At 38.4% G+C, this 17012-nt stretch overlaps 1 protein-coding gene across 2 annotated transcripts in view; it reads left to right on the forward strand.

The window, feature by feature from the left end:
- pear1 (platelet endothelial aggregation receptor 1) overlaps nt 1-15092 on the forward strand; it is a 35129-nt gene extending 20037 nt beyond the window's left edge. Inside the window, exons 2-24 of one of the 2 annotated variants that reach the window (XM_034308986.2) lie at nt 1175-1282; nt 1490-1591; nt 1964-2064; nt 2203-2295; nt 5298-5422; nt 5754-5875; nt 6042-6150; nt 6286-6422; nt 6656-6868; nt 7275-7449; nt 7632-7752; nt 8024-8187; nt 8856-8958; nt 9071-9217; nt 10196-10327; nt 10638-10766; nt 11417-11542; nt 11804-12016; nt 12128-12237; nt 12402-12528; nt 13221-13283; nt 13392-13592; nt 14376-15092. In XM_034308986.2, the coding sequence (XP_034164877.2) occupies nt 1176-1282; nt 1490-1591; nt 1964-2064; nt 2203-2295; nt 5298-5422; nt 5754-5875; nt 6042-6150; nt 6286-6422; nt 6656-6868; nt 7275-7449; nt 7632-7752; nt 8024-8187; nt 8856-8958; nt 9071-9217; nt 10196-10327; nt 10638-10766; nt 11417-11542; nt 11804-12016; nt 12128-12237; nt 12402-12528; nt 13221-13283; nt 13392-13592; nt 14376-14518 (3063 nt within the window). In that variant the 5' untranslated portion in view covers nt 1175 and the 3' untranslated portion in view covers nt 14519-15092. Of the gene's footprint in view, nt 1-1171; nt 1283-1489; nt 1592-1963; nt 2065-2202; nt 2296-5297; nt 5423-5753; nt 5876-6041; nt 6151-6285; nt 6423-6655; nt 6869-7274; nt 7450-7631; nt 7753-8023; nt 8188-8855; nt 8959-9070; nt 9218-10195; nt 10328-10637; nt 10767-11416; nt 11543-11803; nt 12017-12127; nt 12238-12401; nt 12529-13220; nt 13284-13391; nt 13593-14375 lie in introns of both variants that reach the window. The other variant, XM_026926872.3, reaches the window with a different exon arrangement.
- Nucleotides 15093-17012: the final 1920 nt, after the last annotated feature.

The following is a 17012-nucleotide window of genomic DNA, read 5'->3' on the forward strand; positions in this document are numbered from 1 at the left end:
TTAGACAGATTCAGGAATCCACATACAGGAATATGGGAATACCTTTAGGTATGCTTTTCTTACCTAAAAGTAGAAGAGTTTCTTTTACAAAGTTCTATTACTTTGGACAACCAATGCTTATTCATTCAACCTGACTATATAATAATGAAATAGCTATTTTTATTGATAAAGAGTTTGTCTGGGTTTTGCACTGGATTTTCCAAACTGGTTTAAAGAGCAGAGGAGTCTCAGAAATTCTCTGGGAGTCTTTTCTGTCCCCTTCTTCATTCCGTCCCCAGGGTCGTCACTGCTTAGATTAAAACCAGATGGCAAAACTCTTTCTCTCTTTCTCTCTTTCTCTCAATCTGTGTGTGTGTGTGTGTGTGTGTGTGTGTTTCTGTGTGTGGGAGAGTGTGTATCTTCATTGATATGATTCAAAATAATAATACATACTGTTGCTTAGGGGTATAAGTGTTTTGCAGTGTTTTGTTATAATTACTTAGTAATGAACATAGTTTCCATACACTTTTTACTACCATGTTTTTGTATTCGGTTTAATAATACAGTTGAAACTGAAAAACTTAATTATTTGGTTGATGCTGGTTTAAAAAATAAATAAATAAAAAAAAACATGTCTGAAATGTTTAAAAACAAAACAAAAAGAAAAGGGTCCAATTATGGCCAGATCTTGTATATCGTCATGTCAGAAATTTTCAGAAGTTTTCATTTAGCAGCAAAGAAATAATATTATGCGCTGTATACTGTATGTCCTATACATGTACAATAATGTAAACACAGTCAAACATTGTTTGAATATCTTGCTGAATTTCTTAGTTTTTATAATATTGCAGTTCCAGTAATTATCTATCAAAAGCGAATATATCAGAAGTCATATTAGAACCTTATTATACCTTATTTGGTCCCTTAGATCAGAACTCATACAAAATGTTGCTAGAGAACAGAGAGACATGAATACAATAAAGGAAAATGCTGTAGCAATTAATGTGGAACTAAATATATAAAGTAGCAATGGTGGATCTCCTTGCTCCTCAAGTCATGTAGGGTTAGCCGTCAGTGCACATCATCCTCTTAGTAGCTTAAAAGGCAGTAATGTTTATATTCCCTCTCTGGGTCAGTATGATTTGAGCTTTGGTTCTGTCTCTCCTGTAACACTGTGCTGTTTTTCCTGCAGCAGTATGAAGTCACTGTGGATCTGTGTGGTCCTGTTTCTGTTGGGCTCTGTATGTAATCTGACAGAGTGCTTGGACCCCAGAGATCCCAATGTGTGCAGTCTATGGGAAAGGTAAGTCTCAAACACAAGGCTAAAATTAATCAAACCTCATCAGCATCTATGTCTTAAGCACAATAACCTTCTGACTGAAACATTAATCAAAATAAATGAATGTAGTTTTGTTTGAAATACTAGTTCTGTATCAGTCTAATTTTAATTCCATGTATAAAGAGTAGAATGTAGTCAGATTGAGTGACTCTCTTTTTCCATGTTCTGTAGTTTTACCACCTCTGTGAAAGAGTCATATGCTCAGCCATTTGATCAGGTTTATGATGAACCCTGCTCTGAACCCTGGAGCTCCAACAAATGCGTTCGACACCGGTGAGAGAAACACACACTCAGTGTACTTAGGTTTTTAGTCTGCATTACAAAATGGTGCACTCACGTCCTTCTGTAACTTCATCAAAATAGGAAGGCCCGGTCTTTTTTGTATGTTGTCTAAATTGGCCAAAAAAATAATAATAATCTTTTCATTGGATTAGATTTTCAGTATGTTTCTATAACTGCTCTGTCATGATGGAGGAACATGATAGACATTAGACAAAGTTTTATTATGAGTTTTGATCATTCTTTTTCTACATAACATGTGGTGTACAGTTTAGAGCACATACGTGTCCTTGTAAATGGAGATGTGTAATTTAAACGTTTTACTCTTCCCCCTACTCTCCCCTCTTTCTTGCCCTCTCTCTCTAGGATAACATATAAAACAGCTTATCGCCAGTCAGTGAAAATGGACTATCGTAGGAGGTATCAGTGTTGCCCAGGATTCTATGAAAGCAGAAACAAATGTGTTCGTAAGTAATAAATCAGACTTTGTTGCTTTCTGTACCAGCATTGGAATCACATCATTTAACAATTACTTGGTTTATATAGTAATTTAATGTATTATTCCTCTCTGTATGTTTTTTCCAACCTGTGTGGATGTGTGTCAGCACGCTGCACCAAGGAATGTGTCCATGGACGGTGTGTTGCCCCAGACCGCTGTCAGTGTGAAGGTGGCTGGAGAGGAGATGACTGTTCCAGTGGTGAGTTTTACACACACACTCACACACACACACAGATACACACACACAAGAATATACATAAAATTTGGTTTTCATCAGGAAGTGCTATGAAGCTGTTTCTTGGTTGACTTACTCTCCTCTAGTCCTGTGTTTAAAATGCTTGTGAATTCACATTCACTTTATATTATACTACTAATGGCTGACCAGATTCCCATTTCGGAGCAGGTTTTAAGAGTTTAAAGCCAGCTGGAATCGATAGTTATTCATTTTTGGGTCATGCAGATCTTACACAACGCATTCCCCAAACTCTTCTGGATCAGCTGCATGGATCCAGCATGCAGCCTTCTCTGTACCGAGGGACTGTAGTCTTAATGGTGTAGTGCAATGCCTTGTGACGGGAATACACACAGCTGAAATGAAAACTCTGGCCCCTTGTACTGGGTATAGACGTTAGAATATTATTGGGTGGTCAGAGAGGTCACATTCTCCAATTGGCTGCTTTGCAGAGCTTGCTTAGAGCATAGGATATGGCACTTCCTGAATACTTGAGTGCTGAGAGAGTGGTGGGAAAGAGGAGAAGTTATAATTTTAAACACAGCTTTCTTTCCCAATCGTAACTAATGGAACACAGTTCCAAAGTTGATTCAAGCTATTACCTAGTGCTTTGGCAGCTCTTATTCAAACAAAGCCAAAGTCCAAAAACGTGATGATAATGCAAAGAAAGCACAATTTATATTATATGTATAATATACATAGCAAAAATCCCAACATGAAACTCAAAACCAAACCATCCTTGCATTCAATCAAAACGTGTTATAACTGAAAAAAGACATTGTGCAAATACACAAAGAACATGACAGGAAAATGCTCATTCCTATGTGTTGCCTTAAAGTGTTTCTAATATTTTCTGTAACTAACTCATAATCATAACAACTTGACTAAATTGTCCTCTTCAATGACACACAGTGGGTATAGTAATGGGGATGTAGTTTACAGATAAGACTCTCACCATGAACTTCTTTCCTTGGGGGAAATGAGGAATTTTCCCATATCAAAAAATTCCATTCCACATACAATGGAATTCTGCCAATTTATTTGGAAGTGCTTATTGCATTTCTGTGAAAAGCCAAGGGTCAGATCAGATGCTCCTACTCTAGCGCATTTATCAGTGTATAAACATCACTGACTTAGTGGAACTGAGGACAAGAGGATAAAGGTGTCAAACAGGAGATTTCTTTTTTAAGAAACAGTTTCTTTTCACAAGCCCTCGTGTTTATATCAATAAGTCCTGTATATTTTAGAGGACACTTTTAGCCAGAAAAATAATAAACATTAAAATGGAGTACTTGGATATAGTTAGCTGGAGCAGTTCACAAACAAAACGAGTTGTGAGTCATTTGACAAAGCAGTGTCCCATGAAGGCTTTGACCTAATAAAGTTTGTTGCATTTTTTCCTGCTCATCAGTGTCTGCCTTTCCAAACAAACTCTCAAGGGGTCATTCAAAGTTTCATACAGAGAGACAAGCTGCTGAGCTCAAGCTTCTCCAGTTTGACATTTTGATATGCAGCAGTTCTGTCATATCTGTTCACTGTTCAAAGTTAGCAGTGGGTTCAAATCTCCTCTCTGGATAAATATTTCCACCCACTTGCTATAAGCTGCAAGTAGATGTCAAGCAGCACAGCATATCCTTGTATGGTTGTACAGTTAAACGTGCAGTTTTTTACATACATGCTGTACCATGTTCTCTGTACTTAGAGTTGTAGATAAAAGATAGGGAAATTACATATTTTGTTGATTTTTTAAGTGAAAAGAAGTAAACATAATGTCTGCAGCAAACTCTTTTTTAAAATGACATTTTTCTGCAAATATTAATGAACTTAATGGCAGATATCACAGCTCGCAATTGCTTCTTTGTAGCCAGGTAGGAGTCTTTCTATAATTGTTTTAGGAATTTTCAACCGCTATTGCTTCCAGTTGTAAAGTCTCAGAACTTAACTGATTGATGCCTACAAGGCAAAGGAAGGCTGTGAAAAAGATATCAAAGTGCTTCCAACATTTTTTTGCAGAATTTTTTTCAAGTAGTCTGCTGCAGCATTCACTTCAAAAATGAATACAATATTTATAGTAATAGTATGTCATATTAGGGAAATAACAGAAATATATAATTCACTTGTAACAAAAATATAATGGATTTTAAGCAAGGGTGCTGCTTGAAATAAATGTATAGTGTGACATAAAATATGGAAGATGAAAGATAAACAACATCACATCGCAAGCTTATTAAAGGTTACTGACTTCTCATTTGTTAATATGGAATACACAGGTTTGTTAACTTACCCATAAAGATCAGTAAAAGAAATTGTTTGCTTTGTGTAATTTCAAAATATTTAGTAAGTGTATGTACATATGTATATATGTTTGTATGTATGCATGTAAGGGTGCTTGTATGTTATGTCATGAGAAAGCTATGAGAAAGTGTGTGTGGCGTGTGTGTGTGTGATGGATTCTCCTCTCATGACCTTTCATGTCTGAAGTCTACCTGATTGAAATCTAAGCCCTGTGTGAACTCTGCTTTATCTTCAGTCTAAGCATCATCAGTGTTCCACTGTAAAATTTCTCATCTAAAGCTCATTCATCTTGTTATTTCTATGTAAATCATCTTGGCAGTCTTGACTCAAAGACGTAACATGATATCTTTAAAATGTAGCATGGAGAGAGTCCACAGGCCAGCTTTAGTGTGGGGGTAATTCCTTGTTGTACCAGTAGGTGTGAACTCTGCCAAGAGCTTCCACCAAATGATTGTGACAGGACTTGTGATCCCAGTGCATACTCTATAAGGAGCATTGTTCTTCTCTCCAGGAGTGCTACATCATGCCCACTCTGTATTCCTGCCGTTTACTCTCTCCTAATTTAAAGCCATCCTGAAGTATTGATCACTGGCTGTGTAAACATGAACTAATAAAGAAAATGCAGGGAATTTGGGGTATTGTGCTAAATTACCATGCCTTCTTATGTTTTGTAGCATGTGATGCTATGCAATGGGGCCCAGGCTGCAGCAAACAGTGCCAGTGTCAGAATAAAGGCCAGTGTGATGTCCTGACTGGATCCTGTCTCTGCCCTCCAGGCTACACTGGCTCACACTGCCAGGTAAGGTGTTTAGAGAAACTCAGGGTGTATAGAGTCACTTAAATTTATTTTAGAGGAAGCATTATTATTATTATTAGTAGTAGTAGTAGTAGTAGTTCACTATTAGTTCTTACTACTAGCACGATATTTTACAACTCATCTTTTGTTAAAGATTTCATTACCATTTCAGATTTCTGTATTCTTTTAAAAAATAATACTTGTAAATGGACATTGAGTGTCTGTAGAGTAAATCACATTTTTTTAAAAGAAGAAGCATGCATTTATTTTCATTTGTTTAAGTATAATAGCTTGTTATCATAATATTTTCTATACTGTACATGTCTGCTGACAGGACCCCTGTCCAAAGGAATACTTTGGGCCTGGCTGTGCGCAGCAGTGCCAGTGTGGAACAGGCGGCTCATGTAATAAAGAAACAGGAGAGTGTGTGTGTAGAGAAGGATTTACTGGGACACTGTAAGTAATTCTTTCACTCCATTTACTGTTCATTTTGACTGAGAATATCAGCAAATGTATACGTACTGTATGTGTGTGAGATCTTTGATGTGTTCATTTTTTTCCTTATGAGCTTGTAGTTTGTTAGGTGTGTGTACAGTGTGAGTGAAATCTCTGTACTCTATAGATGTGATACTCCCTGTGTGAGGACAGGCCGGTGTGCAGCTCGCTGCTCATGCCAGAATGGAGGCATCTGCCAGGGGAAAGGAGTGTGTCTGTGCCCACCTGGATGGACTGTGAGAAATTTCTGCTCTCTCTGAGACTATAGGATAGACTTTTGCCTTGATATATTAAATTGTATTGAAATTGCTTGAGATATTTAATCTCTCTCTCTCGCTCTCTCTCTCTCTCTCTCTCTCTCTCTCTCTCAGGGGCCAGTGTGTACAGAACGATGTCCTAAGGGAAGATTTGGCATAAATTGTTCTAGGGAGTGTTTGTGCCATAATGGTGGTCACTGTGACCCAGAGAAGGGTCACTGTCAGTGTGCTCCTGGCTTCACTGGTGAGAGGTGGGTTTGTTGTAAAACATAGAATGTTACAATGAGCAAAGAGCCTCAGATATTTTATTCAGTAGTTTTATTTGAAACCCAATGGAGCATATCTTTAATAGTGCTGCATTTCCAAATCACAGGTTAACACTAACACTTATTGTTTCTGGGAGTATGTGTATGGCAGATCGAAATGTGTGTGTGTGTATTTGTATGTATGCATCTGTCCATTCTCACATGTTCTCACTCCACAGGTGTAATGAAGAATGTGCAGTGGGGAGCTATGGGCAGGACTGTAAGGGTGTGTGTGACTGCACTAATGGGGCGCGCTGCTATCACATCGACGGTGGCTGCTTGTGTGAGCCAGGCTTCAGGGGACCACAGTGCTCTCAGAGGATGTGCACTGATGGAGCCTTCGGTGTGCACTGTGAACAGAGCTGCGTCTGTGACCACCAACACACTCTCAGGTGTGGATTAGGGTAGTTTACCATATTTTATGGGCTCTGTATTTCTGTTATTAAAGAATATATTTAATCCTACAAAAATATGCATATAAGTGTGAAATGGTCTTGTTTTAGCAATGGATGGCAGAAGTCCCATTGCCAAACTTGTTTCATTAAGATTATGCATCTCTTTTAAACATGAAGAGCTGTGTTTGTTTTCAAACCCCTAGATTATAATCCTTTATATGCACTACCTTACTGCCAGAATATATTCATTTTGGAAGAAATATTTCTTTCAGTGTCACATATTACTAGTATTGTTTAGTATATTCTTTGTGATTTAAAAATTGTTTAACAAATATTTACTTATTTTTACAACCATGGAAATTTTAATACACGTGTATATTTACATGTGCACACTATATTGCAGTTGTCACCCATTGAAGGGAGAGTGCACATGCCAGCCTGGGTGGGCAGGGCTCTTCTGTAACGAGACCTGTGCTCATGGATACTATGGGAATGGTTGCCTGGAGCCCTGCCTGTGTGTGAACGGAGGGATGTGTGATACTGTCAGCGGTTTGTGTCAGTGTGCTCCAGGATACACGGTGAGTGGATTTAACAGTGATTATCAGTGACATCATATTAAAACTGGCATAAAGGCATTTTTGCTATATGAAAATTGATCAAGTGAAATTTAAACCATCAGCTTTGCAAAGAAAGTGCTTCTGAGGCTGTCGAGGCTTTTTTACTGATATTTACTGTTCTGTGGCCCCTGAACCGTGTGTAGGGACGCCACTGTGAGAGGCACTGTGAGAGTGGCTTCCATGGAAAAGATTGCTCATTTGAGTGTGCCTGCAAAAATGCTATTTCCTGCTCTCCTGTAGATGGAACATGCTTCTGCAAAGAGGGTAAGCTAATCTACTGCTGTCAGCGAGCAAACAGCTTACAAAGTCACCTATTATGTGTGTGTGTGTGTGTGTGTGTGTGACTGGAAGGTTAAATAAATGAAAACTTTTCTCTCTCCTCTTATAATCCCATCATACATGTAACTTTCCAGTCAGTTTATTTAACACTGCCTTCTTTTTATTCTTAGATCTTGGCTGACTTTGATTCAGTCTCACTGAAGCCATTTGGCCATCATCTGTTAACATGTGTATGTGGATGTACGTTTGTTTACAGGGTGGAGGGGTCCAGACTGTTCCATTCCATGTTCAGAGGGGACATGGGGTCCAGGCTGCAATGCCACATGCCAGTGTGCCAACAAGGCTCAGTGCCACCCAGCCGATGGCTCCTGCACATGCACGGCTGGATGGAGAGGAGATCTGTGTGACCAGCCCTGCCCTGTGAGTCTGCCTCCAAATCCATGCATTAAAATAATCAGAAATCAGTTACCATCAGAGATATACAGAGCCAAGATGTGCTTGCTGGTACGGAAAACCACAAGAGAGCCCTTTATTCACCCACACCTGCTAAAATGCTCACACTCACACTCTTTTTTTTTTGATAGCAATTCTGTGCTGTTTTAGAAGTCATTGCTTTTGACTTTGCCTTTGATAGCTGTCATTAAGTTGAAATGTATTCCTACCTCATGCCTGGCAATCATTCCATTTAAAATTAATTCATACATGGCTGGGAGTTCAAGAGTCTATGCTCCCTGAGTGGGACTGATGGCATTACTCTCTCACCTGTCAATCAGAGTTACATTAGCTAATTTGCGTTTGTGAACTCATGGCATGTATGGCAAATAGCACCTTCTTTTGAGTGTGTTCAGCTGCCTTGCAATGTAGAATGAGCAACAGTTTTTAAAAAAAGATGTGGTGGCTGGTTTCACGTGTCTCAGAGGAAGCGTGTTAGCGTTCAACAAAGTGGGGTACAAAATGAAACAATCAACATAAATCAAGCTAATGATTAGCTTAAGGCTGTGTATTCTTCTGCTCACCGCCGACTGCTTTGCATCATTGCTTCTGACTGAGAGGAATATTTTCCATTTCTGCTTGTTCTTGTTAAACAGGTGGGAACCTTCGGCCCAGGCTGCCAGTATAAATGTGACTGCCTCCATGATGAAGGTTGCCATAGTGTTACAGGACAGTGCCAATGTCTGCCAGGCTGGATGGGTACAACTTACTTAGCATCTTTTCTTTTGGTTGAGCTTCACTGTAGCCATGTATATATAAAGCTAAACAGTAGTATACTAGACCCATTGTAATTTAATTAAACTGTGTGTAGGTCCGCGCTGCACAGAGCAGTGTTCACAAGGACGATGGGGTCATCAGTGTAATCAGACCTGCTCGTGCCTCAACAGCGCCTCCTGCCTGCCACACAGTGGAGTCTGCATGTGTAGGCCTGGCTACTGGGGCTCTCAGTGTCAGCATGGTGAGTGCAGATCCTCTCTGTCACTGTTCCTCAGCTCACTCTTTGACTTAAGTGTGGTTTAAACTAGCTCTCCAACATAGATCTTAAGTATATCTTCATAACTGGCCTTAAAGTACCCCTGAACCTAAAAGCTGGATTTTTAAATCCAGATTTCCTCCCTGATTTGGATTATAAAAATGATCAATTATTAACTTAGCAAATGTTAGTGTGTGGGGTGTTATGGTATATTTGGGGTGTTATGGTATATTTTGACAGATTTGGCTACTGTTAAACAAATTGATGCGAATATGATGATGCAAATCATGAATAGTAAAATCTCACTCGTCTATCTGAAATGATAATGTTCTATCAGACTTTTATTTTATATAAAAAAAGTTGTACCTTCATTAACCTTATCGAGTGTCAACACTATTGCTCAATATATTAAAATTATAGAATTGTCAGTCAGAACCTAAGTCCAAGGATATGAAGTGTGGTCTAATTTACTAGGCTGTAGGGAGGGCATTTCCAGATTGCATTTTCATGTATAGTCATATATCCTAGAATTTGTACTAAGGGTAAATGTGTGTTTCTTGGGTTTCTTGAACTTGGGCATTAAATATACTTTATAAGTATATATTTTTAAAAAAAATCTTAATCTATGTAAATTCTTTAAAGTGAGGCAAATTACACATTTAGGGGGACTTTAAATGATTCATCAAACAAATTTTTGGGTTAGACCACACTTGCTTCTTTTTCTTCATAAGCACTAGTCAGGGAAATAATAAATATTTGTGCACACAACAACCACCATTTTAGCTATACCTTTAAAGCAGAATCATAAAAAGTTTATATAATACATACAATATACAATAGAACACATTCATTACGTGTAAGTGATAGTAATACAATAAATGTGACAATAGATGTTAAATATACTAAACATATGGCAGCTATTTATAGGCTAGTTTATACAGATCCTGTTGTTCTTCCTCTCAGTGTGTAGTCAGGGTGTCTATGGAGAGAGGTGCAGTCAAAATTGTCCTACCTGTGTCCACTCCACCTCATGCCATCACATCACAGGCCAGTGTGTGTGTCTACCGGGCTATACAGGACCCCTGTGTGAGCAAGGTAGGAATCCTAATATACACAAATGTAGACTCATACATGCACATAAACACAAATTTCTCTGATATGGAGTTTGGGAGATGTTAGCTTGATCTCTATGCTGAGTCGATGCATTAAATTATCCTTCTTGACAGAAGGTTTTCGGTAAGCAGTGAAGAGTAACATGCTGTTAGGGTTCTTTGTTATCATTACTTTATCAAATTTTTGTTTTTTTAGAAGATTACAGTCTATATCAAATAACTTATTTAGGAAAACCACACACAAAGGTATGTTTTTATTGTCATATAAACTGAAAGATATCTGTGATTTCTAGTGTGTCCAGTTGGTCACTTTGGTAAGCAGTGCAGTGGTGTGTGTAGGTGTGCCAACAACGCCACATGTCATCATCAGGATGGATCGTGTCACTGTCTCCCGGGCTGGACTGGATCAGACTGCTCTGTGTGTAAGTCAAAGTAGCTGTAGGACAATGGACTGTCCATAAAACCTGTCCATAAAAAGTCATGATCAGAATAATTTTGGTTTGCCTTTGCTAAGAGTCATTCTAATGCCACTTAATATGTACTTTAAACTTTTGACAAACCTCACTCGCATTAACAGCAGTGATGGAGACACACTTACAAATTTAAAAAATGCACACATTTTCAGAAAAGTTTGTTATTCAATGCATGTAATACATTAATATGAATGTTTTATGTACTGTAATATAACTTAGTTCATAGCCTGTGTAACTAGGCTAAGAGTTTGAGCTTGGATAGTTAGAATAAATAAAAAAAATTGTGTGTGTATGTACTGTATGTATTTATTTAATGAAAGAAAAAAGTAGATAGACAGATAGAAAGGCTCTGGACAGGTGTACCATGCTAACTGATGGTAACAATAAGCATTTATAATTAAGCATTCAATGGTCCTCAGTGCAACACCTTTGAAGTAAGATGAGTGACGGTACATTTTTAAGCCAGTGCATTTGCCTATTGTTGCAGTGCATTGGTTATGTTGATGAACTGTTGGTCTTAGTTGAGCATTATTTTGGATATTCTTTATTTATTCATTAGTTCCTGTTGCTGTCTGTAATGTGCAATATCTCTGTTGCAGTGTGCAAAGCAGGGACATTTGGAACTAACTGTAATCAGATGTGTTCATGCTCCCCTAACCATTCATGTGACCCTCACACTGGTGCATGTGTGTGTGAACCTGGACTTGGAGTGGACTGTGCGCAAGGTAGTCATTCATTTTAAAAGATCTGAACATGAACATATAGCAAATAACAATATTTGAGATGTATTAAAACATTAATTCAAATACACAAGTCTGTTACATATTCTTTATTCTGTCTTCCATATTTGCATGAACTTAGCAGTAATCCAGCACCTAATAACGAAATATCATAACATAATAACTCTTATGAAGATTTTATTACGTTATATTGTACTTTTGTTATGGCGTATTGTTAGTAACGGTGGTGTTTCTGGTTTCCTACAGATCGAGTGGTGAGCATGATGGTGCCCGTGTCTCCAGTGGAGAAAGACTCTTGGGGGGCGATTGTGGGCATCGTGGTCCTGCTGATCCTGGTGGTGCTGCTGCTGGCACTACTGCTGCTCTATTACCGACGCAGACAGAAGGACAAACAGAGCAACACACCCACTGTGTCTTTTTCCTCCACCCGCAATGTAACGTCTGAGTACGCTGTGCCAGGTAGGAGTCACTACAACTAATATTTTTTTTTGTTTGAAACATCCTGAGCATAATTCACTTAAATGATTTTAAATAACAAAGAATCTTCTTATTCCACTTTCTTTGCATTAGATGTTCCACACAGCTACCATCACTACTATTCAAACCCCAGCTACCACACCCTGTCCCAGAACAGACTTCCTTTACCCCAAATCCCTAATAACCAGGACCGGCTTATCAAGGTAGTCCGTTTAGTAATCTAGCTTGTAGTCTGCTATGAAATTAATGGAAAGACATGTTTTTAATGAATGCAAATAGTCAGTGTGAATACAGACACAATTGTAGCTTAATATTTACTTCCTTTACTTCAATAATCCTCTTTCACGCTGCTATTTTGTTGATTCAGAACACCAATAAGCAGCTGTTCTATAGTCTGAAGAATATGGAGCGGGAGAGAAGAGGCTTATTTGGAATGGAAACTAATGCTACTTTACCAGCTGACTGGAAACACCAGGAACCTCCTAAAGACCAAGGCATGTCTGCTTACTGTGTAATTTACTGTACAGTTAATTTCGACTTCAGAATATGTGTGGAGGCCTGGGCAAACCCTCCACTTGATGAAATTATGACATTTTCTGAAAACTGTCCTGAACTGAAATGTTTTGTGTGTATCTCAATCAGAAGTAAAGTTATAGCATATAGGTAAAGTCAGTTTACCCTCAAAAGTGAAAATGGGGAGAATTGCATTTAAATATTCCATTCTGACTGTGGCACAGGACCATCACAGACAGTTTAACAGCTGATATCTGATTAATCCAATTGACTTATGTCCAATTTGGTGAGGCACATAGCTATCTAACAACTCGATCAAATTATGCAGAAATCACAATTAAATACCAAGGGTTTAGATAACTTTAGGTTTTTACCAACATGTTTGTTAAACTGGCTTCCTACAAAGCATGGTCTTTGCAGGAAGATCAGGCCTAAGATTTAAAAGTATTTCCACAACATGTTGGTAAAATATATTTATTCCTTCTTAAAGCTGAGGTGTCAAAGTATGTTATTAGAAGAAAAACCCTATTTTGACCAACACCAGACTTTTTTAGGGTTTTGGCTGGTATTACACAATCCTCAATGGATTCATCAATAAAACCTCTTTAGTCTCCTCCTAATATATCATTTTTGTGTTGTGAATTTATTTAAATTCCTAATTTGTGCTTTGCAGGAGCATTTGGAATTGACCGTAGTTATAGCTACAGTGCCAGTCTTGGGAAATACTACAACAAACGTAAGTGGTGTTTACAGTATCACAGTGTACAGTATGTTTGTTCCTGTGGTATGCACAGGTTCCAGTATATTTCTTTTTGTCTCTAATGCTTCCCTAATCTGCTCTCAGAATTGAAGGACTCCTGCATTGCTGTGAGCAGCAGTTCTCTAAACAGTGAAAATCCATATGCCACCATTAAAGACCTGCCTGGTCTTCCTCCATGCCCTCCTGAGTGCAGCTACATGGAAATGAAACCTGCTGTGCCTCCTGAGAGATCCTACACTGAGCTCCGGCATCCAGTCCTTCCTTCCACCAGTTTCTCCTGTAGAGGTAACTCTCACTGAACCTTATTTATCTTGGCACATTTCATTCTGAAGGAAGGAACCCAAGTGGAGTTCATGTCAGAGCACCTGATTGTGTGTGAAACAAAAATTCCTACAAAGCTATCATCCAAAGATATGAATTATAGCCTCTTATCAGTAGCACTCAACTTGGAAACAGTATTAAATCTGGAAAGTTCACTAGCACTGGATTTAAGAGGAAACTATCTGTCACTTCATAAGGCCACTTTTCAGAAACCACTTAGGCCAGTAAGTGTGCATTAATTCTTCCTACTGCCTTGTATCTATGGGAGTGTGTTTTACACCTTATCTGAGAGTGACATGTGTTCTCTCTGAGAATAAATGGGGTTTGAGAAACTGGAAATGTACAAGGAGCTGGAGAGGTCATATGAGTACAAAGAGGGGGTAAAAGGCAACAATAGCAGTAGTGTGTGCTAAAAGGAGTGTGACAAAAATTGGCTTAATTACTAGTTTCATTTTTTGCTGATTTAGCTGACTAGAGCTTACTTTAACCCTACAGCAACCCTATGAACACAATACAATAATAGCAGACTTTGGACCTTTCAAATGTCATGTTTCATAGCACATGTTTAAATTAATTTTGCTTATTTTGTTGGTGTACCAAAGACGATTCACTTTTTTTCCAGTAGTTGTTTGTGCAGTCACAGACGTTTTTGGCTTTTCAGTAAGCTAGAATGTTTTATGAGGCAGAAGCAAGAAGTGTTCATATTTGGTTTGGACTCTGAAATGTTCCATGTCCCATTTTTTCCAGAACAATGTCCTCTTGGAAACGTTCTGGAACAGGATCTTCAGAACCATTACGACCTGCCAGTCAACAGTCACATACCGGGACATTACGACCTGCCACCAGTCCGCAGGCCTCCGTCGCCATCACCACGCAGACAGGCCAACTAATCACAGCCTCAACACACTTGCATGGGTTAAAATACAGTGGATGACATGTTCCTAAACACTAACACTGCCAGGTTCACCTCTGTATTTTCCATACAAAGTAGAAAGGGGAAAAAACTGCCCCTGCATGGACAGGGGATTAATAGAGAAATACACTTACCCAACTGTATAGCATCTGCAAAATGAGGAGATGGCAGATGAACTTGCACATCCATCCTAAGCACATTTTATACCAAGATCAGCATTTGGGTAAAGTGAACTGGTTTTGATAACGTCCTGCAGCAGCACAACACTGCCATCTGATGGACATTGAATTCATTTTTCAATGCATGAACTTGTAAAAGGTTTTAAACGCTTTTCATTTTAATACTGAGTTATGGTTTCATGTTATTTGGGAACTGGGATTTCTCAAATAAAATAAACATGAGGTAAATATTACATTTTCATAAAACGTGTCTTTGGAAGGCTGTACATTATGCACCACATTTACGTTTGTAGAATCTCAACTTTCAATGTCAGTTGAATGTAATCCTTCAAGAACTGTAAATACTGTAAATAAACTGGAGATTTTTATGCATTTCAGTCTGTGTGTAATTTGTTTATCCATTTGCAAGTTTCATTACAGCAGTAGGTCAGATTTCACCAGTTTCAGTCCTGGAGGGAGTAGGGTACTGTGCAGCCTTCAGAGACACTGGGTCTCTCAGGAGGAGTGATACTGCACATGCATGAGCTGCTAAACAGAGTTTCAGTGATCTGCTGAAAAAAAGAAGACAGTGGACAGTACTCAGAAATCAGTCAGTAACATTATTCATGCAATATAATAGGACAGCAATTTTTTTTTCAAGTGTGGCTTCCCCAGAAATTTTTCCTTATCATGACAGAACTCGAACAGAACACAAATATAATATCAGATTGTTTGTATCATATAGGTATATGGAGAAACATGAAAATGACTTTTATTTAAAGCCCACCAGTGGTGTAGATGCCGGCGTCTACAGTGTGACTATTGTACAAACGTAGATTATGGGGAGGAAAAAAAAAAAAGAAAGAAAGAAAGAAAAGAAAATAGCGACCACATTAACAAAAGCTGCATGTCATCTTTCATCAATGTAATACATTAAATAAAGGAATAATCTGTCTATCTGCATATGAAAATTTGAGCTCTCTCTGGCTCTCCTATTGTGCAGCTCAATAAAACACACATGTGGCGTCTTGTTTACAGCCTGAAGCTCCTGACGTCACGTGGCCATTTAAAAATACCTGTGACGTCACAAACCAAATACTTTCACCGTCAAAAAAATGTTCTCCGACAAGTCAACAATAACATACAGCTGACAGGTGAAAACAACAGTTATATTTAGTTTATTCACTTGCTCATGAACTTGTTCTGTTTTGTAAAAGACAATTTCACTTTTAAAATATCGTTTTTGAGTTTGCTTCATATTTTCTATCCAATTTTGATATAAAATTTATATAGTCATTTGAAACCGGAAGTATATCGCTATTGTGTACAAATTCATGAGCAAGTGAAAAACCTTAACAAAAATTACCTGCTGACAGTTAAAAACGATGGTTATACTTCAAATTCATGAGCAAGTGAATAAATAAATACTTGCTGACAGGTAAAAACAACAGTTATATTTAGTTTAGTTTAGTTCTTGCTCATGAATTTGTACACAATAGCGATATACTTCCGGTTTCAAATGGCTATATAAATTTCATATCAAAATTGGATAGAAAATATGAAGCAAACCTGTCGGTATTTTAAAAATGAAATTGTCTTTTACAAAACAGAACAAGTTGTTTTTGCTTGTCAGTGGAAAGAGTTATAACTATAGTCTAGTTATACACCAGTACTACAGTGTGTGGCCTCAGGGGTCTCCTGTAGCTCGTGGCCTGAAAGCTCACTAAGACGTTCTGGAAACCTTTTCCCACGTCATCCAATCAGAGTGGGCTACAATAATACACACAGGTGTCCCACCCCCTCCAGTGAAAGTGTAGTATTTATTTGCCATATGGCCCGTCAGGTTATACCACGCCAAAGTTTCAATCAAGCACGTCATTACACTTATATGCCTGAGGCAGTATTAGCTAGAAAATTTTGTTTGCTTCAGCATGAGTAAGGACATTGTTCGATCAAAGAAAAGGAAGAAAACATACTATTTCTACGAGGAACACTACAACACTACAAAAACAACAATCTTTATTCAAACCGGTAAAGAGAGGAAATGCAGTAATGGAGGCGTCAAAATGGCGCGCATCTTAAAAAAACCACAAGAAGCCGGTCACAGATGGCGCCGTGCTGAGGAAAACGATGAAACGTTGTTCAGGGACCACAGAAGCAAGACAGAAATGTTGTCTGCTATCGCTGATGTCCAACTCAATGACAACAGAGTGGCAAGGAGAGTTTCCTTGCTTTGTTCAGATAGGATGGGACAGTTAGAAGAGGACAGGTGGAAATGGTTTTCATTTCAGTGTGATGAAGCAGTGGACTTGA

The sequence above is a fragment of the Pangasianodon hypophthalmus genome, chromosome 1, assembly GCF_027358585.1.
Source record: "Pangasianodon hypophthalmus isolate fPanHyp1 chromosome 1, fPanHyp1.pri, whole genome shotgun sequence".
NCBI classification, from domain to species: Eukaryota; Metazoa; Chordata; class Actinopteri; order Siluriformes; family Pangasiidae; genus Pangasianodon; species Pangasianodon hypophthalmus.